Source organism: Urocampus carinirostris, chromosome 12 (genome assembly GCF_059441175.1).
Source record: "Urocampus carinirostris isolate Australia breed hairy pipefish chromosome 12, RoL_Ucar_1.0, whole genome shotgun sequence".
Lineage (NCBI taxonomy): Eukaryota > Metazoa > Chordata > Actinopteri > Syngnathiformes > Syngnathidae > Urocampus > Urocampus carinirostris.
The window spans coordinates 34,380,762-34,400,967 of NC_142360.1; the positions used below are offsets into that span (position 1 = coordinate 34,380,762).

Consider the following 20,206-nt stretch of genomic DNA (forward strand, 5'->3'; position numbering starts at 1 on the left):
GGATTGTGTTTTAAAAAAAATAAGCTTATCAATTCATGTCATTGTGCAGCTAATAAAAAAAACCTTAGTTGTTTTTTGGGCATGGGCCAAGAGAAAAATCGTTGGAGAGCTACCAGGAAATTAGTTTCTCCATACGAGATACACAATTGTTTCAAGTGATCGTTATCTAAAAGGGGTGACATAACCAAAAGTGATTTCATTTCGTCTTACGTTTAATGTTTAACCTAGGCTGATGATGAAATGAGAGTGTGAGTTTTACAAATACCACAATTTATACGTGGGATGTCGCTGATATAGATATGATAATTGCTTGCTTGGAGAGCTGGGAATTTCAATTTATAAAAAATAAACATTTAGAAGTACAGTGGAACCTCGGTTCTCGACCATAATCGGTTCCAGAACCCTGTTTGAAAACCGATTTGTTCGATCACCGAAATAATTTTTCCCATTAAAAATCATGTAAATTTTTTTAATCCGTTCCAACACCCCGAATGTTTACCTTGAATGTTTAACGTAAACATAAAGCTAACCCAGGCTAATTGTACGTTCGCGTTATCGTAATCTTCCGTACGAAAGATTACGCTAACATGAACGTGTAAAAATCAGAAAAAGGATAAAGAAAATAATTATGAATATTATGTAACTTTATTTTGTTGTTAAATTATTGTTTTTGTTCTGTTTTTTTTAATTTTGATGTTTGAATAAAGTTTATATTCATTCATTCATACTTGAATACTTGGCCACCAAGGAAACTTGAACACAACAAAGCAGATTAGAAAAATAGTTTTGATCTATTTGTAAACAACTTCATTTTGACGTTTAAAACAAGAATGAAATGCCACTGCGTGAGTCACATGGACATGCCCATAAAGCTTTATTGAAATAGAAGAAACAGCATTTGTAAAAAAAAAACAAACACGACCATTTTTTCAGGTTGATGGTCGACTTCTCTCGAGCATTCAGGAAAACTTGGCGGCTTGGGGCGGGGGACCCAGGAAGCCTCCCGCCTGCTTAGTGGCAGCCCTGGAGGGGGCCAGGCCCAACATTTTCTGGATGTTCTGGGCAGGAGATGAAAAAGGTGCAAGGTCATTAGAGGCTACAAGATGAGGAAACGTCAGTGGGAAAAAGGTGCATAAGGTGACATAAAATAAAGGTTTTCAGGGGTTGTAATTTCTGTTTTTTTTTTTTCAACCCCACTCAAGTTTCAAAATAAACCGTAAGCACTTTTCATACCAATTTATATTGAGAATAAACGTGCTTGGAAACTACGGAACAAACTATGGAGACTAAAGTTACAAACGGCAACATTTTAATTTTATTTTTTTAATCACAGGGTTGTAGGTTTTTGTTAGCAGCAAGATGGTGGACAATGATGTCCTCATGAGCTCCATGTTATGTCAATAAATGCATGTCTATATAATAGTTAATGCATATTTTCTTATTATTCTAATCAACATTGCAATTCAATTAAATGAGTTTTTGTTGTTTTTTTGCTAAATAAAAAACACTGTTCCTCGAAAGGGGCATGTCATTGCACTACTGTTCTGATGGACCTAAGACTTAGGTCAGTCCCCAAACTCTACCTTGTAAATGATTTCCCATTCATCCAAACATTATTTTTTGTTATTTCTAATTTTTTTTTTCTGACATGTTTCTCCTGGAGTGTCACATCTAATGTTGAAGTTGAAGGATTTTATACATTTTACTATAAAGGATTTTATACGATTAAATACAAGTTACATTTATCGAGTGCAATGAAGATTTTCACTGAGTGGGCTTCAGGTCACGCTGTTCCAAATTCGGAATGTTTTGGCTGGGGAATTTTGATAACAGGACTATGACGAAGGCCGTCAGGCATTGTTTTGATAAACGCTCGGTGTTGTTTTGAGTTTCTCCAGACATCGAGGCGAGGGGGGCTTTCATTGACATGCCCATGGGAGGAGCCGGCACACCAGCTTGCGTAAAAACCGTGGGAGGAGGAAGAAAGGCAGGAGATCGAGAGAGGAGGCTTGACAGAAACTCGAGCGACACTAATTCGGCTAATTCGATGGAGTTCACTTAGTTAAACTGTTTAAGAAATTAAAACTGCCCCCGTGTGGAAATGCCGGTCTCTTGTCCATCTTTTCCATCAAGAAACGAGCGCGCATTTTTAGGAGAATGCAGGTTGTGTTTGGTTAATGGAGTCAGATAACTAATTCGAACAATTTGGTAAACGGTATACCTTAATATTTAATTCCTAATATTGTAAACAATGTTCAAAATATTATCAATGACAGTAAAGACAACTTTAATTTTGGTTAACTGCAGCCACAAATTTGAGGAAAGGCTTAAATGAGATCCATCCCATTACTTCCCCTTCATCTCAATTTTGCCCCTTAGTCTTGCAAAGGGAGATCATAAGGAGTCTAAGACGGTCCCATTCCTCTGCAGAGCATAGGGGAAGGGACACACCACCTTTTTTCTAACATGTTTCTCGTAGAGTGCCACTTTTTATAATCTAGTTGTAAACATTCTATACTACATGGTTAGCCATGACAAGAAAAGAAATTGAAATTCCAATTATAAACTACACGGACCTTTAGTTGTGTCATTTTTACGTACCATCAGTTTAAAGAACAGCAAATTGAGAAAAGCAACTATAAAGACAACATGCTACGCTAAAATAGTATAAACATAACACATCGTTAAAAGCTCAGACTATGAGTGTAAATATTGTCTATCTCCTTTAATATTTAAAGGTATTTTCTTCTATGTTTCTCCTGCAGTACATCATCTAATCTGGTTCTAAACAATGTTCACTACCTTGGTATCCATGACAATAAAGACTATTCTCATTCTGAGTGAGTTAGTTTCGGACAAAAGGTTTTGGGTTTGGGTAAAAGCCGGATTAGCCGTCTGGCCGGATGGGTTTCTACCTGTCTGATGGACATGGTGCAGAGGATGTAAAGGAAGATGAAGGAGCAGTCGGTGTAATCTTCCCCAAGCAGGTTGCGATGCGACAAACCTTGGATGTAAGACAACGGCACGAAGGGCAGCTTGGCCACCACGCGTCCGTCAAAACTGCAGCACAGACGAAAAAAAATTTATTTGAATTTTCACCAACTTCGCTGGTTAATCTAACACCGTGCATCGTGCTCACATAGAGTTGAACATGCCCATCAAGGCAGTGAAGCAGAATCCAATGGCGAACATGGACTTCATGCGCACCTGCCGACAAATGTAGATATAAGTGTTAGTGGCCGAAGGTGACCAGGGCAAGTGCAACGTGCCGTCTCTGACCATGGACAAGTCACGATTGTTGTTCTTCAGCTTCTCCTCCTGCCGTTCTGCAGAACATCCACACATACAGCATGGCCACGGTGAGCAAAGAATATCTCTTGTACGGTGGAACCTCGGTTTTCGAACGCCACTGAGTTCGAACAAATCGGAGTCCGACCAAAAATTTTGAGAAATTCTTGCTTCGCTGTTCGGTCAAAAAAATCGGAGTTCGAACGCCGGTAATGCGTGTGTGCGATGCTGAGCGGCGTACGGGTGTAGATCGCTCTTTTCGTGACCAACTGTTATTGCGTGCGGACGTGCTTCGTTTTGCTTTTAATATAGGTGTACGAAGTGTTTTAGCCCCTAATTATGCCTCCGAAGAAAGTCAGTGCAAGCAATAAGTTGCTACAGGTGAAAAAAGATAAGTAGTGCGTACAACTATTGCATTTAAGAAAGAAATAATAGCAAAATATGAAGGTGTGCGAGTGTCTGATCTTGCTAGGCAATACCCCATCGGCCACCTGCGCCTTCTGCTGACCACCACAAAGGTAAGAAATTTTATTCATAATTCTTTTCTTTATCCTTTTTTAATTTTTACACGTTCATGTTAGCGTAATCCTTCGTACGGAAGATTACGATAACGCAAACGTACGATTAGCCTGGGTTTGCTTTGTTTACGTTAAACATTCAAGGGTGTTGGAACGGAGCCCAACATTCAGGGTGTTGGAACGGAGCCCCCTTTCCAATAAACCGCTCTCCACTTGTTGTGGAGACCCGGGTGCTAAATGACTTGTAAACGACCTGATTTTTTTATTTTTACACGTTCATGTTAGCGTTATCTTTTGTACAGAAGATTACCATAAAGCGAACGTACTATTAGCCTGGGTTAGCTTTGTTTACGTTGAACATCCAGGTAAACATTCAGGGTGTTGGAACGGATTAAAACAATTTACATTATTTCTAATGGGAAAAATGATTTCGGTGATAGAAAAAAATCAGTTTTCGAACAGGGTTTTGGAACGGATTATGGTCGAGAACCGAGGTTCCACTGTATTTGAAAATGATCTATTGTCTATAAAGCTTGCCAGTATAAGTGCACTTTCCATAATCCATAACTTAAAATACCTCATTTTCAATGGACACTGATTTTCCACAATCCATGCACAAAATGACTTAAAGGAAGGTGGGGAAATAGAACAAAAAAGAAAAAAATACCAAAATGTAAAAGTAGTGAAAAGCTGAGAAAAAAACGAAACAAAAGGAGAAAAAAAGAGCAGGAAAATTCAGAAAAAAAGCCAAAAGAAAAGAAAGAAACAAATAAAGGAAAAAAAGGAAATAGAGAACAAAAAAACAAGAAAAAAGTAACAGCTAGGAAAAAAAAACAATGAGATTTTTTTTAAAAAGGAATTTAAAAAGAGAAAAAAACAGGGAAAAAGAGGAAAAGGTTTGTGTTGCATTCAAATAGTTTCCAATTCTATCAAGTTAATCTTGTTGCCAACATTGTACTTCCACTAAAAAATATAATTAAATGCAGTTATGTATCGTGCAACCGACTAAATAAGCCCCCAAAAATGTTAGTATTATGCGACAAAAGATACCAGGAATAAAAGAAATGGAAATCTTGTGAAAGAATTGTAAAAACAAATGACGTTTGTAGGCCCTGCAACCTTTGCAATCGTACATTAGTCAATTCATTGAAAAGTGAAAAATAATCTTGCATTGCCGGAAACTCAGCCATATGTAAGTTGATGTCAAGTTTTGGACATGTTTGATCATGATTTAGGTGCCACACTTGGGATTGCTGTTGCTCACTGTTGTTTCAAGCGTTGCTCACTGACTTTGTGTGAACGCTCAGACCCGTGGAAAATTAGAGAAAATTGATTGTAAGCAAGAAGAATAGGAAATAATCCCAACAAATATCATATGATTCACTTATAAGGAACCTTACCTATCTTCTTCTTCTGCTGACGTCCTGCAGACTCCGTGATGGTTTCCTTTTTCTTCTCCACTGCGGCAAACAAACGCAGGAGTGACTCTCCGACAATCAAAATTGTGTTTGCTGTGACATCACGTACGTTTCTTGCTCTGTTTTTCCACCTCCGCCTTGAGTCGCTTGTACTTGTCTGTTCGGTAAACAAGCACCCAGGTGATTCCTGGACAATCACAACAAAGCTTACTGCTTACTACGTTTTAAAAAGATGGAAGACATTTTGGATGGCATCACATTACAAAAAATATTCTTTCTTTAAACATTCTGTTTAAATATTTCAAGACAAAAAAATACAGGAGCAGAACCTCCAATGTTAAATTGCAAATCTTGCTTTCAAATAATAAAAAATGTCTTGAAACCATCACCCAATTCTATTTTTAAAGCCCCATATATAGTGAAACTTAAAGGTGGTAATTACTAAAACGATATTGACTCAAATAATAAGCGAAATCACATGAACTATCTCATAAGTTTGTAATGTTACACAAATTGCAAAAGCTGACATATTTGGCGGCACACTGCTAAGCCCCAAAAAAGAATGAATGCAGTGTTGTGCCTCTTTTTCCCCGTTTCCTTTTCCAGCCACTCATGTTAGCCACTGAGCCTTGGATTTCATGTGGTAGTTATTTAGTGAAAGGAAGTCCGTCTCTTTTGAGATAACCGGCTTTTTCGGCTCAACTCATTAAAGAGAGCCGGCTCTCAAACGGCTCACTTGCTTTGATGCATTATATTACGAATGATTATGTTGTATAAAGAAGTTAAGAAATAAAGGAAGATAAAAGGAGAAAATGAAAAAAGACAGGTTTGTGGTTATCCATTTTAATCAGTATATTACCAACAATAATTTAATGCAGAAAATGAATTAATAATTTGAATGAGAAATTGTATTATTCTACTTAATTATATTTGCATGTATTTTTTCCTTCTACAGTGAACGTCCAAGCTACTTAATTTTTGAACTTTTTTATAATAAACCTCATTCATGTCGAGCAACTCATTGTCTCACAACAAAATGCTCATTAACAATATATATGATATAATGAAACACATGTACAATATAACATGTTAAACTAAATAAATAAACAAGTTTGAAAAAAAAATATGGTGTAAGATTAGTTTGTATTTTGTAAGGGAAAATACGACAGTTTGTAAGGGAATGGAGCCCTGGAGGTTGACAGGTATGTTTAATGGTGAGTCATTACACACGGTCACTTTAAAGCAAATATTGAATGCTGCTTTTCAAAATACACCTAAATAAGACACAATAAGTTTTCTATCCGTGGTATTTTTCTTACTTGAAATCTTTACATTTCCATGAAGCAAAAGAAGGCTGTTTAGTTTTTCACATTTAAAATGTCACACGTGTTAAATGCGTGTTTAATGAAAATTGTCTTGAAATGAAAGGATCTGCATTTATGTAGCGCTTTTTAAGTCAAGACTTCCCAAAGCGCTTTACAGTGTGCTTCACATTTCCCAATAGCGGCCGTGCAGCCATGTAAGGCGCTAACCTGCTTATTGGGGGTATTAGGGGTTCAGTGTCTTACCCAAGGACAATTTGACATGTAACACGGAGGAGCCGGGATTCGAGCTGCGATCTCTTAATCCCAGCTTCGTCTACTGTTTGAATTGATCTAGCGTTACATTCTATCTATCTATCTACCTACCTTGGTCATATCCCTATAGAGGGGTGACCGACAGCAAGACAAACACAATAACAAAGAAAACAAAAAAGGGGAAAAAAAAAAACGCAAAAACACACACAAACATTTTTTGAGCATGGCCAACCCAAATGCCCAAACATCCAAACAAGTTTGAACAGTTAGCTTGTCCCAGTGCTGCTTTTAGCACACAACGACCACTCTTGGCACACTGCTGAGGTTGTACCGACTGTGTTGTATGCTGCAGAGACTTGGAGCCTGAACACAGGTTTGAGAAGGAAATTGAGAAATTGTTTTTGAGATTAAATGTTTGAGGAGTATGTCAGGAGTGACAAGATTGGACAGATTGAGAAATGAAATTGTGAGAGACAGAACTGGAGTAGTAGTGGAACTGAGCAAGCGTGTGGATAAGAGAGTACTCGGTTGGTTTGGACACATGGAGAGGATGGATGAGGAGCGAATGTTGAAGAGGATCTACAGAGCAGAAGTACATGGAAGGAGACCAAGCGGAAGACCGCGATTGACGTGGATGAATGGTGTTATGAATGCACTGCCGGAAAGAGGTCTAAATCTAGTGGAAGCTCGGGCTCTAGTTGCTAATATGAATGAATGGAGAGGTGTTGTCAAAGGATAGAGGGATGTTTGGACGCATTCTAAGGGATGGGCATGGCACCTGTATGATGCCGCAGGGGTAAACCAGTGAAAGCGTTACATGGTTGTACCTAAATTGGATTTCAGGGTATTAGCAGTTTGAGAGCCTAAAGAAAATGATCCGTCGAGACATTTCAAATTATGACTCTGAAAAGTCTTCCCTCATCGTATAAAGGCATTATTCGGAAAATATCGGAATTGGCATGCGTTTAAGTGCTTGAGGAATATTTCAGCTAGCTCGTCGCCTTATCGTTAGCATGCTAGCTCACCTTCAGCTAGCAGCGCCGTGCAAACGGAAATAAAAACGATGAGGATGGTGTCCGCAAACATTGTGCTCATCTTCACAACACCGAATGGGAGCCACCACCTACGACCCGAATTTGCGATTGAAATTCGGTCCAAAAGCCTATTTAGGTCCAGTCGGTGAGTGTCATCAAAACCAGACGTCAGCGTTTGACAAACTCAACTACTTCCGGTTCGTATTTGATTCGTTCCGCTTTCGATCAACTTGAGAAGGTCACGAAAATAATCACATTTTGAATGACGATATTAATAATAGTAGTCGGTCGTTGCAGCGGTGAAGGGTTACAGTAGTTAACGTCAAAATTACGTTCTCATTAAATAAACTTTAGTCGTCTTTAACATCATCTTCACATAATAGTCAAGTCATGTTTATTTGTAAAGCCCTTTATCACAAGAAGTCTCAAAGGCTTTAACAAACTATTAATTCACCATCCCCTGATCTAAAACCTACATAAGGGCAAGGAAAAACTCAAAACCTCAACATGACAAAAATGAAGAAATTATAATAATTACAATAATCGCATTTTATACATTAATCTTCGTAATAGCCATCCCTCAACGTCATAATGCCACTAGTTGCCAAACATCACTGCGGCACCAATGATAAAAATAATATAATAAAAAGAAGGAACATTTCAGGAAAAAAAGCCAGAAAAAGAGAAGAAACAAAGGAAAAAAAGAGTAAATAGAGAACAAAAATAAACACAATGAGATTTAAAGGAATAAAAAAAATAGAAAAAACAGGGAAAAAGAAAAAGTTTGTGCATTCAAATAATTTCCAAATATACCAAGTGAATCTTGTTGCCAACATTGTACTTCCACTAAAAAAATGTGATTAAATACAGTTGTGTATCGTGCAACCGACTAAATAAGCCCCCCAAAATGTTAGTATTATGCGACAAAAGATACCAGGAAAAAAAAGGAATGGAAATCTTGTGAAAGAATTGTAAAAACCTTTGCAATAATACATTAGTCAATTCATTCAAAAATGAAAAACATTTTTGTATTGCCGGAAACTCAGCAAAATGTAACTTGATGTCAAGTTTTGGACATGTTTGATAATGGATTAGTTGCTACACTTGGGGTTGCTGTTGCTCACTGTTGCTCACCGACTTTGTGTGAACGCTCAGACCCGTGGAAAATTACAGGGAACATTGGTGTAAATGCATTTATTCTCACCCAAATAAACAAAATCGAAGTTTGGGTACACATTATTCAAAGGGTTTTACAATACAGTATAAGTAGTTCAGTGTACTGTATCACAGTAATTGCTGTCATGATTGATTATTTCTCAAATATCGCCTACAATGTTCCCTCTAATCTTTCTCTGGTATGAGCGTTCACACAAAGTCGGTGAGCAACAGCAATCCCAAGTGTGGCAACTAAATCATGATCAAACATTCCAAAACTTGACATCAACTTACATATAGCTGAGTTTCCGTCAATGCAAAATTATTTTTCACTTTTGAATCAATTGATTAATGTACGATTGCAAAGGTTGCAGGGCCTACAAACGCCATTCGTTTTTACAATTCATTCACGAGATCTTCATTTCTTTTTTTCCCTGGTATCTTTTGACATATAATGCTAACATCTTGGGGGGCTTATTTAGTCGGTTGCACGATACAGAATTGTATTTAATCACATTTTTTAGTGGAAGTACAATGTTGGCAACAAGATTCACTTGGTATAATTGGAAATCATTTGAATGCAAGACAAACTTTGTCCTCTTTCTCCCTGTTTTTTTCTCATTTTTTTAAATTCCTTTAAAAAAATCTAATTGTGTTTATTTTTTCCGAGCTGTTACTTTTTTCTTTTGTTTCTGGCTTTTTTTCCTGAATTTTCCTTCTTTTTTCTCTTCCCTTTGTTTCTTTTTCTCAGCTTTTCATTACTTTTTCATTTTGGTATTTTTTTCTTTTTTTGTTCTATCCCCCTTCCTTTAAGTCCTTTTGTGCATAATTTTACATAATATTTGGTCATGTTGGGATTAAAGAAGCAAAAACAACCTGAAGAGCCGTTTAGGACCCAAAAGAGCCGGTTCTTTTTAGTGAGCCGAGCCGAAGAAGCCGGTTCTTGAAAAACTATACTGACTTTACTCAACTTTGTTCTACTTCGACATTGATTTCAAAATACCGCATATAGAACACAGCGTCAGGGGAACCCGTGTATTTTTTACCTTCATGCACTGTAACTTTGATTTCATTCGCTTTTTAATTAGCAATTTCGAGCTCTCATTTTTGTGAGCTGGCTAGATTTTCTTGTGTGCGCAAAAGCTTTGGGTAGTGCGCATTTGCGCACACACGCAGCTTTAGAGGGAACATTGATCGCTGACCTAATTTGTTTTGCATTGGAAATTGAACCCAGATTGCGCCGGTGAAGTCTGCTAGATAAAAGCTAATGTGATTTCCTATGTTATCTGCAGGGTTGGGTAGGGTTACTTTAACTTGATTACTTTCAATTACTTTTGGATTACTCCAATACCAAATATGCTAATAAAAGACAAAATAAACTAAATATGAATAAAATGATGACTCACAACACGTGGTAAGCTTTCTCTCCTGGCTTTGATCTCCGGCAAAACTAACATAAAATGCGACAGAAACAAAATGAAAATAAATCCAAACAGCTTGCCAACATCATTTTTGCCGTTCAGTGTATTCCGTTACTCCCCAAGCCTGCACAAAATTTAGTCATTTTATTCATATTTAGTTTCTTTTGTCTTTTATTAGCATATTTGGTATTGGAGTAATCCAAAAGTAATTGAAAGTAATCAATTAAAAGTAACCCTACCCAACCCTGGTTATCTGTTATCTCTATTGATCTGGTATTTTCACAGTGGACACGTTTTTAATTATTATTTTTATTGCAAATGTTATTTTTGGATGGGGCCATGAGAATATAGAGTTCGATGTTCCACAAAAAAAAAGAGAAAAAGATCAATCCTGAACAACATCCTCTGTTGTGGACGTGATGGGTTTGCGGAGTCCAAAGAGTCCCCTGAAGAGTTCGGTGCGGGCGTCGTCTGTCAGGGTATGGCGCTCGTGCAGGATGGGCGCCATGAAGTTGAGCAGCTTGGCGTGCACGTCGAAGCGGACCTTGCGGCCTTTGCTGGCTTTGGTGTCCACTTTCTTCTTCAGCTTGCGCCGCAGCTTCTGGATCTGCAGCCATTGTCGCCCCGCCGCCACCTGCTGGTTGGCGTCGGTGCCGCCCGTCTTGCGCTCGATCAGCTCTCGCAGCAACTGGTGGTAGAAGTCGTCGTCATCGAAAACTTCCTCATCTGCCGCATCCTGAGCCTTGCCTCTGGGGGGCGCTGTAGAAAGATGCTCGTCATTGGAGATTCAAAATAAGAGCAACCATGTTATTTTGATAGTCGCATCTCTCCCTGTCTCCCCCTCTCAGTCTGTTTTTACTAATCTTTCTCCCTCTTTGTGTGTGTCTCTCTCTTGCTCGCTCTCTCATGCCCTTTCCATCTTCATCCTTTTCTCTCCCTCCCTTCCTCCATCTTTTTTTATTCCCCTCTGTACTTTTTTCTGAAATTTTGTTATATTAGACACAAGAGGAGAAGAGGATCTGTAAAATGAATCTAATAGGGAAGATAAAGGGGTAGGGAAAATAAGCATCTGCTTCTGACTGTCCCTTTTCGAACATGTTATGTAACATTATTTTGTTGTTGACTCATTGTTTTTGTCCCGTTTTTATTTTAATGTTCGAAATAAAGTTTTCATTCATTCATTCATTCAAAAATCGTTTCACCAATTGCATGCAGAAGAGCAGCGATCCTAAAACCTACTTTCTTTGTCCTCGCTCTTAGCGCCGACCTGCCCCACGCCCTCAGCGCCGTCCTGCCCCTCGTCAGTCCCGAGGACGCGGTAGTCGGAGCGCCGCGTCCGTGTACGGCGCAGCAGCCGCTGAGGGTCCGTCAGGATCTGCTCCACTTGGGTGAGGATGTCGCGCTCGAAGGCGCCAAAATTGCCGTCGCTCTTGCCTGAGCTCAGCCGCGTTTTGTCGTGCCACTTCCGCAGGGTGGCGTCACGATACGGTCGGAACGCGGCAAATCGCTTGGACGCCGTCTCGGGGTAGTCGCACATGTCCAGCTTGCGCTTTCGGGATCCCTCCTCTTCTAAAAGTCAGAGACAGATGGGTATAAGAGAGCAACCAACTAGTACAGGTAGGCCCCCAGGATCAGGGTTGGGTAGGGTTACTTAAACTGGATTACTCCAATACCAAATATGCTAATAAAAGACAAAAGAAACTAAATATGAATAAAATGACAAAATTTTGTGCAGGCTTGGGGAGTAACAGAATACATGGAACGGCAAAAATTATGTTGGCAAGCTGTTTGGATTTATTTTCATTTTGTTTCTGTCGCATTTTATGTTAGTTTTGCCGGAGATCAAAAAAATCAAAGCCAGGAGAGAAAGCTTACCACGTGTTGTGAGTCATAATTTTATTTATATTTAGTTTCTTTTGTCTTTTATTAGCATATTTGGTATTGGAGTAATCCAAAAGTAATTGAAAGTAATCAAGTTAAAGTAACCCTACCCAAACCTGCCCAGGATACAGCTACTCCACCTTGCGGTGTATTATTAAAGGGTTCTATCTGCACTCTTCACTTTTACTTTATTTTTATTCATTGATTTTATTATGTTTTATCTGTGCTTTTAATGCATTGTAAAAACCTCATTTTAAATTTTCAATGTATTTTCTTCTATGTGTAAACTGTAATTGTGTGTTTTTAACCTGTCTCTTTTACATTTCTGTAAAGCACTTTGAGTTGCTTTGTGTATGAATTGTGCTATACAAATAAACTGGCCTTGCCTATTCACTTTACGGTGTAGATCATACAAACTTATATCAAAAGGCAGTAGAAAATTGTCTCAATTATTATATACAGTTATATTCATAGCATCAATGTGTCCAAAGATGCTAATAACCTTTTATGGGTGGATGTTGGCGACCTATGAGGAAGTCAGAAGCCCCCATACCAACTTCACGCAGAAAAACATTCAGATGTGAGAGATAATGGTATATTTAAGATATGCAAATGAGTGAGCCAGCACATCAAATTCACGAATTAAGTGGTGCCATCTCCGCCCATTCAGAGTCTCCTGCGAGGGAAATATGTAAACTACATCATGAGTCTCACAAACCTGACACACAGGATCACGGACTGCACATCCTATCTATCCCATAAGTCACAAGTTTTACTTTAATTATGAAACGCCACCTTACGTTGTATTTGTTTTTTGCCATATGCTAACGAGGGTGCAGTGATATATTCATAGAACGTACAAGTAAAGCAGCCGCAGTCACTTACAAACTTCTCTCACCGACAACTAACCGACCTAACAGCAGCGTCATAAAAAATAAAACTCTTGCTGTAGAACAAATAACTTTGTTTTGGTTCCCATCGATCCTATGCACGTTTAAATGGTTGAGATGGTGAAGCCGCCAACATGCCATGATTGTGTGTTAACAAAAAAGGGGCGGGGCTGTCATCTGCCTCACGCTCTTATTGGCTGAAAACATGGCTGTCGAATCTATTAATTTACATACGTTTAGATCCCTCACTGTACGGCAATTTCACTTTGTGATTCCTACCTCTGAACAAAGTAGTGTATTCTGGGGACTGATTGATGCTACTTCTAGTCTGATATTAAATTGTGACAGCCCTTTAATTACCTTCATGGTCGTCTTCCTCTTGGATCCCCGGCAGAACCTGCGCAGAACTCTGCCGAATGAGCCCGTTGTGAAGGTCCATTAAGGACCTCTGAAGGCCCTTCAAGGCCTTGCGCGCATTTTTGATGGCACCGGCCATATCAATGCCGCCCCTGACCCGAAAGTGTGGAAAGACATGCGGGCGGGGCAGTCGGTTGGCGCTGCCCAGCGCTTTCTGCATCTTGATGCGAGCCTCAAGGAGGCGCTCCCACAACATCAACTGGTTCTGAACGGCTTTGCCTTTCTCCACCTCTTCATCCACAGTGGCCTGGGAGAAAGTAGAGATGGCGCCAACCTTGGCTTGGTTTTTTTCTGTTTCATCGTCACCGCTGTCGCCGTCTATGCTGTCCGTCGGTTCGGGGAGGGGAAGCTTTGTCCCTTCTTTATCATCATCAATGTCCTCTTCATCATCAATGTCCTCTTCATCGTCATTACCGTCCTCTTCAACACTTTCAACATCCTCCTCCTCCTCCTCTTCGGCTATGATAAAGTGAAAAGGTAATAAGAATTTAATAGGAAGTGAATTCAACTGAATGCTCTCAAGGGACAGTGTGTAATATTTATCTATTTGATGTCACTGTACTGTGTCGTATAACCGGAAACGAGAACTACAAAACAAAAATAAGAATACAAACAAAAATAATCCAAGTGACCAAACTGCACTATTTTTATCGGTCTTTTGCCTGGTACTTATATTCGTTCTTTAAATGAAAAAGTGTATTATTTAGGGCTTCCTAGTGGTAAAGAAAACTTCCGTCATAGAAAAAACATTACTAAATTGAAATAAGGTCAAAATCATGATCATAAACATGCAAATCTTTACATACTTGTTGAAAAATTAGCATTTTTTTCCAGGGAAGCTGACATAATTGTAGGACATCTTGCTGTCAAGGGTACACCAAATAATGACAACTTGTGCTTTTTGGTCACTTTTGTCCGTGTAGTTTATATTCGTGTGCGTTTTAGCGATCATTTTTGGTGCACTACACAATACAGCAACATCTAGGTCAAATATACACTATTCCCTATAACGGACCTGTAGCATCTGTCAAATTTGCTCATCTCTTGTGTTAAGGATTTCCTTCTCATTGTATTTAAAATCAACAAAAGCCAGTTATTTACAGATTTTAGCCGATGTTCTTTAGGCAATTTTGTAAAAAAAAAAGAGAGTGAGAGGAAATAAATATTCAACATTTAAAATCCCCTTAACTAGTAGTTTTTACAAAAGACAAAAACACAACCAATCAGCCTGCTGCTTTGCAGAAATCGCTTGATCAGGACTTCCTAGACAAAAGGTCCAAAAAGCAAATGAGCTCCAGCGAAAAAAATAACACCTCTGGTTTGAGGTAAACCGTGAGAACGACAGATGAGTCACTAATAATGTTGGGCCAGACAGCAGCCCATGATTTTCTAGGCCGTGTTGATGACTTTTAGGTTTTTTCCCCCCAAACCGTATGCCAGGTTCCTTGTGGATTTTCCTAAGCGCTCGCAGCGAATTGAGATCCTTGCAAAGAAATAACAACGCTTGGGAAAAACTCTTAGAAAAAACGAACCATGCAGCAAGGCCTACCTAGATCCTCATCCTGATCTTCGTCCAGGTCTTCATCCTCATCTTGCAGAAAAATATTCCGTCTACTGACAGCTTTTCCGCGGTACCTCTGATCGCTCTCGACCAGCATGAGGGCGCTTCTCTTACGCAGGGCGCCGATCTCGACGTCCGACGCCGGCTCATCGTCCCCGTCGAAGGTGTCGCTAACCCGGGCTTTAGTGGCCTCGTCATGGTCGTCCTCGGGATCGGCAAACTTCGGCAGCGGGTTGAGAAGATCTTCGAGCTCTTGCGAGAAGGACGAAGCCATGATGGTCAGCTTTTTGCCAGGCACATGCGGAGTTTGTTTCAGTCGCTTAGTGATGACGTATGATGAGGGGAAAGATTTTAATTAAATCCCGTGGTTTGTCTACAGTCACAATATGATTCCATAAAACAGGTTTAGGTACTCCAATGAGAGATTAAAATGGGACTTTTAAAGTGTCTATAAGCATTTTTATGCTGAAATTTAAATTCAAAGAGTTATGTTTCCCCTAGTTATGCCTGCCAGACAAAAACGAAGTCCCAAGTTTTATTTGACGCATGCGCACTAGGTTCCAACCCGTGTCTGTTCGCTAGCTTTTGTAGGCGCGACGTCTTAGAAGAAGAACCGAAGCGAAACTTTTTTTTCCGCAGTTAAAATGTCGACCAGCGATTTTTATTTGAGGTATTATGTCGGCCACAAAGGCAAATTCGGACATGAGTTCTTGGAGTTTGAATTCAGGCCGGACGGTAAGTTTGGGAAAGCCCTTCTTTGCTAGCTGGCTGCGGCTAAGCTATGCTAGGCCACAGCCGCTGTGAACGTGTATTGGACGCAGCGACGCTTTATTTATTTTATTTTTTATCTTACAATATTTAATATTTTCACTTTGTGAAACATAACGATTGCAAATGTGCCAAAGTCTGTCTGATTCATATTAGTAAACGGTGTGATGGCCATGTGGCTTCGTAGGGATTCGAACTGAGGACGATGCCAGCAAGCGTCCATTCATTCATTTTTTTTATTAGCAAATGTGGACTCACATAAAAATATATATTTGTAATTTTATATTTAGTGTGGTGGTTATTCAATCTGTTGTTCTTTCTAAGGCTCTAAATTTATATGATTTTTTTTATTTTTCAGGAAAGTTGCGCTACGCCAACAACAGCAACTACAAGAATGACGTCATGATCCGAAAAGAGGTAATTAAGCATAGTTTAAATAGCACCAAAATGCAGTTGCATGTTCTGACTAAAAACATAACATTTACAGTAAAAATAACTTCCAATAGTTGTCCGCTTGCAACCTGTTGGGGAATCCAGAGAGCAGGGAATTACTGTTCAAGGATTAAAACCAGAGGAGAAAAAGCATTGTTAGGAATTAATATGAAAATGTACCGTTTACCAAATTGTTTGAATTGTTTATCCGACTCCATTAACCACACACAACTTACGTCTAACAATGCAGGCTCATTTCTTTTTTTTTGTGAAAAGACGGACAAGAGACCGGCATTTCCACACGGGGGCAGATTTATTTTCTTAAAGTATTTAACTAAGTGAACTCCATCGAATTAGCCGAATTATTGTCGCTCGAGTCTTCGTCGAGCCTTTTTTCTCGTTCTTCTCCGATCTTCCTTTCTCGAGCTCCTCAAATTATTCCTCTGCCCACGCCTTTCTCCCAAGCTGGCGTGTCGGCTTCTCCCATAGGCGGGCCAGAGACTCCACACGTGGGCTCTACCTCGTCTCCTCGATGTCTGAAGAAACTAAAAAAAAAACACCAAGCGTTTATCAAAACAATGCCTGACGTCCTTCGTCATCGCCCTGTTATCAAAATTCCCCAGCCAAAACACTCCCCACTTGGAACGTCGCGACCTGAAGCCCACTCAGTGAAAATCTTCATTGCACTCGATAAATGTAACTTGTATTATAAAAGCCTTTAGGTAAAATGTATAAAATCCTTCAGCATGCATGAAAAATATGTGGCAATTGGGCTCTATTTGTAGTTTTTACGTTTCACCAATAGATTTTTTCTTCACTCGATTATGGGAAGATTGACAATGACTGGAAATTATTTAAAATTTTTTCTAAATACATCAGCGCCATGATTGTATTTTCGACGTGTTGTACAACCGCACTCAAATTATTTCAAGTCTCAAATTATTATCCAAATATTTGAACACGGTTCTAATGTTTTTTTTTATTTATTTGTAACCTTTACTTTCTATAATTTTCCTTATTGTATTTGAATAAACACAATGAACATTGGCAGCATGGCAGCACAGTGGTTAGCGCATGTGCGGCACAGTTCTGAGGTCATGAGATTAAACCTTCCTGTGTAGTTTGCATGTTCTCACCGTGCTTGCGTGGGTTTCCTCCGAGGCACTCCGGTTTCCTCCCACATTCCAAAGACAGGCATGTCGGGTTAATTGGCCGGTCCAAACTGTCCCTAGGTGTGAATGAGCGAGTGAGTTGTCTGTCTCTGTGTGCCCTGCGGCTGGCTGGCAACCAGTTCAGGGTGTCCCCTGCCCACTGCTTTAAGATCGCTGGGATTGGCTCCAGCACCCCGCGACCCTACTGAGGATAAGCGGTGCAGAGGATGGAATGAACATTGTTATAAACGAATTTTCAGTACTTTTCCAGTAGTTCCAAATGCTTCACTACTTTTTAGTCATCTTTAAATACTCCTATATGTTTTGCTCATTACTTTATTTTTTATTTTTTTTTAGTCTTATCCACAAGTCATTCGGTATTCCATGTGCTTCTTTATTCTCTAGCATGTCTATTCAGTTTTCTTTTCATTTTTTTCCCATATCTGTCATCAATTTAAGTCACGTTTATTTATATAGCCCTTAATCACCAAAATGTCTTAAAGGACTGCACAGAATTACAATTACACCACTACCTGATCTTAAACCAACATGCGAGCAAGGAAAAACTCAAAACCTTAGCGTGAGGAAAAAAGAAACCTTGAAGGGGCCTCACAAGTGGTAATCCCCCTTCCAGGATGACCAGGGTGGAATAGTGAAACTTTTCTGTACTTCTGTCATACAAATTCTGCAATTTTTAGTATTCCAGTACTTTGCCCATGCTTTTATATACATTTCAGTATTCCATGTTTCAATGTTCTTAACTGCCGTATTTTCTGCACTACAGGGTAGCTCACCAAAGTGGTCTTGCAGCCATTACATTCAATAATAATACGCAACCGTGGTCCTCTTACATACGTGAGTGTAGTAAATCCAACTGTGTAAAATATTTACGGACTCTAAAACACGCAATAATGCCGACAAACAGAAGAAAAAAGCATCTCTGCATCGATGGATAATGCTTGTTGCCAGTTGTCTGTCAGTACCATAATTCCTGTTTACAAATACAAACTACAGTAGTAAAAATGTTTTCTCCAGGCCGTAGAGCAACCAAACTTGTGATTCACATATTTTTCGGCCAATTGCAGGCTTTGTTTTGCCCCGCTTTAGCCTGTAAATGCTAAAAAGGACCTCTGAATAACTTGAGCCAATAGTGACCAATTCAAATGATATATCGCCACATTGGTTAGGAAATGAAACGCCGGTATACATATTCCAGCATACACCGCAAACTACTTCGCCTACGGGGGAACTCTCGTCGGCGGCTGCTTGCCCTAGTTGCGAGACCTTGGGACTCAATATTGATCCATATATAGGGTGCACTGTATTATAAGGCGCATGTTCAGCTTTTAAAAAAATAAAGGCTTTTAGGTGCTTCTTATTGTGTGGAAAATACGGTGCATTTCAGCACTTTACCATGCTATTTAGTATTTCTTAATTCACTATTTGTCTTTCCTTTCAATATTTGGTACATTTTCCATGCTTTTCAGTACCTTTTAGTACCCTTTGTTCGGCTATTTTTCAGTATTCAATATTTCTAACTACCACTTAAATGTACTTTTTCTTTTGTTTTACTCTCAGCATTTCGGTTTTTATTTTGTCTTTCCAACTTTGTCCTTAAATATTGTTATTTTTCATGCTACATCTTTAACTTTTTTTTTTATGATATTCCACTTCCTGTTTTCAATACGTTGACCGAATTTCTCTTCACATTAACATTTCTAGAAATTCCCTGTTCCTACTTTTAGAATATTTTTTTCTTGACATTGATTACAGCATTAGACAAAATGGCACTCCAGGAGAAACGTGTCACAAAATATTTTAGATATGAATGAAGAATGTTAGGCTATGTTTCCATGGTAGTGCTTAAAACGGGGCCTAAACTGTGCATTAGAAAATAGTGCAATTATATTAAAAGCAACATTGTGCCAAAAACAAATAGTTGCAAAACGGTTCTGATGGCGAGGTATGGTTCTTCAGGCCTACGTGCACAAGAGCGTGATGGAGGAGCTGAAGAGAATCATCGACGACAGCGAAATCACCAAAGAGGACGACGCGCTGTGGCCGCCCCCCGACAGAGTCGGACGACAGGTAACAAAAAAGACGGACGATCAACCCTTTTTACCGTCCGTTTTGAAGACACTTGAACCTATTTTGCTTTAAAGGAGCTGGAAATAGTCATTGGCGACGAGCACATTTCTTTCACCACTTCCAAAATTGGCTCTTTGATCGACGTCAACCAGTCCAAGTGAGTGGGGGGGAGGAGGGATTCGAAAGGTGTTTGCCTTCCGACGTTAATATTCTTTTTGTGTTTAGGGATCCCGAAGGCCTGCGCGTGTTTTATTACCTGGTGCAGGACCTCAAGTGTTTGGTTTTTAGTCTGATAGGACTTCATTTCAAGATCAAGCCCATCTAGACTCGCTGGCCGCAGACACGCCTTTGTACATTTGCTTCTTTTTGTCTACGTTTTAAATAAAGTTTTGGGGATGAACGACGAGTCTTGAAATGTTTTGATGGTCCTTGGCATCTGACAAGGTTGCTTTCACTGGGACAACGGGGCTGTTTTTTTTCCCGTGATAGTCACCATCAATATCGAGATTTTCATTTGAAAAACGGGTGTACTGTAAACATTTTCTATTCTTGGCGTTTTAGTTTTAGAACATTCTGCACAGCTGTATTAGGAGATAAGATGTACAAA

The 20,206-nt window shown here is 39.4% G+C and overlaps 3 protein-coding genes across 3 annotated transcripts; 1 reads left to right on the top strand and 2 right to left on the bottom strand.

Moving 5' to 3' along the window:
• Positions 1-846: 846 nt before the first annotated feature.
• Positions 847-8,086, bottom strand: tmco1 (transmembrane and coiled-coil domains 1). Its single transcript, XM_088349957.1, has 7 exons — positions 7,827-8,086; positions 5,334-5,411; positions 5,207-5,266; positions 3,280-3,326; positions 3,140-3,207; positions 2,916-3,060; positions 847-1,058 (listed from the first exon to the last, which is right to left on the bottom strand). Exons 1-7 carry the CDS (start codon positions 7,894-7,896, stop codon positions 960-962), a joined length of 567 nt encoding a protein of 188 aa, XP_088206083.1. The 5' UTR covers positions 7,897-8,086; the 3' UTR covers positions 847-959.
• A 2,576-nt stretch (positions 8,087-10,662) lies between these two features.
• aatf (apoptosis antagonizing transcription factor) lies at positions 10,663-15,684 on the bottom strand. Its single transcript, XM_088350077.1, has 4 exons — positions 15,149-15,684; positions 13,543-14,058; positions 11,651-11,980; positions 10,663-11,170 (listed from the first exon to the last, which is right to left on the bottom strand). The coding sequence occupies exons 1-4, from the start codon at positions 15,432-15,434 to the stop codon at positions 10,797-10,799; spliced, it is 1,506 nt and encodes a 501-aa protein (XP_088206203.1). The 5' UTR covers positions 15,435-15,684; the 3' UTR covers positions 10,663-10,796.
• Positions 15,685-15,697: 13 nt separating this feature from the next.
• On the top strand, positions 15,698-19,999 carry magoh (mago homolog, exon junction complex subunit). Its single transcript, XM_088350078.1, has 5 exons — positions 15,698-15,895; positions 16,287-16,345; positions 19,489-19,599; positions 19,674-19,756; positions 19,825-19,999. The coding sequence occupies exons 1-5, from the start codon at positions 15,805-15,807 to the stop codon at positions 19,922-19,924; spliced, it is 444 nt and encodes a 147-aa protein (XP_088206204.1). The 5' UTR covers positions 15,698-15,804; the 3' UTR covers positions 19,925-19,999.
• Positions 20,000-20,206: the final 207 nt, after the last annotated feature.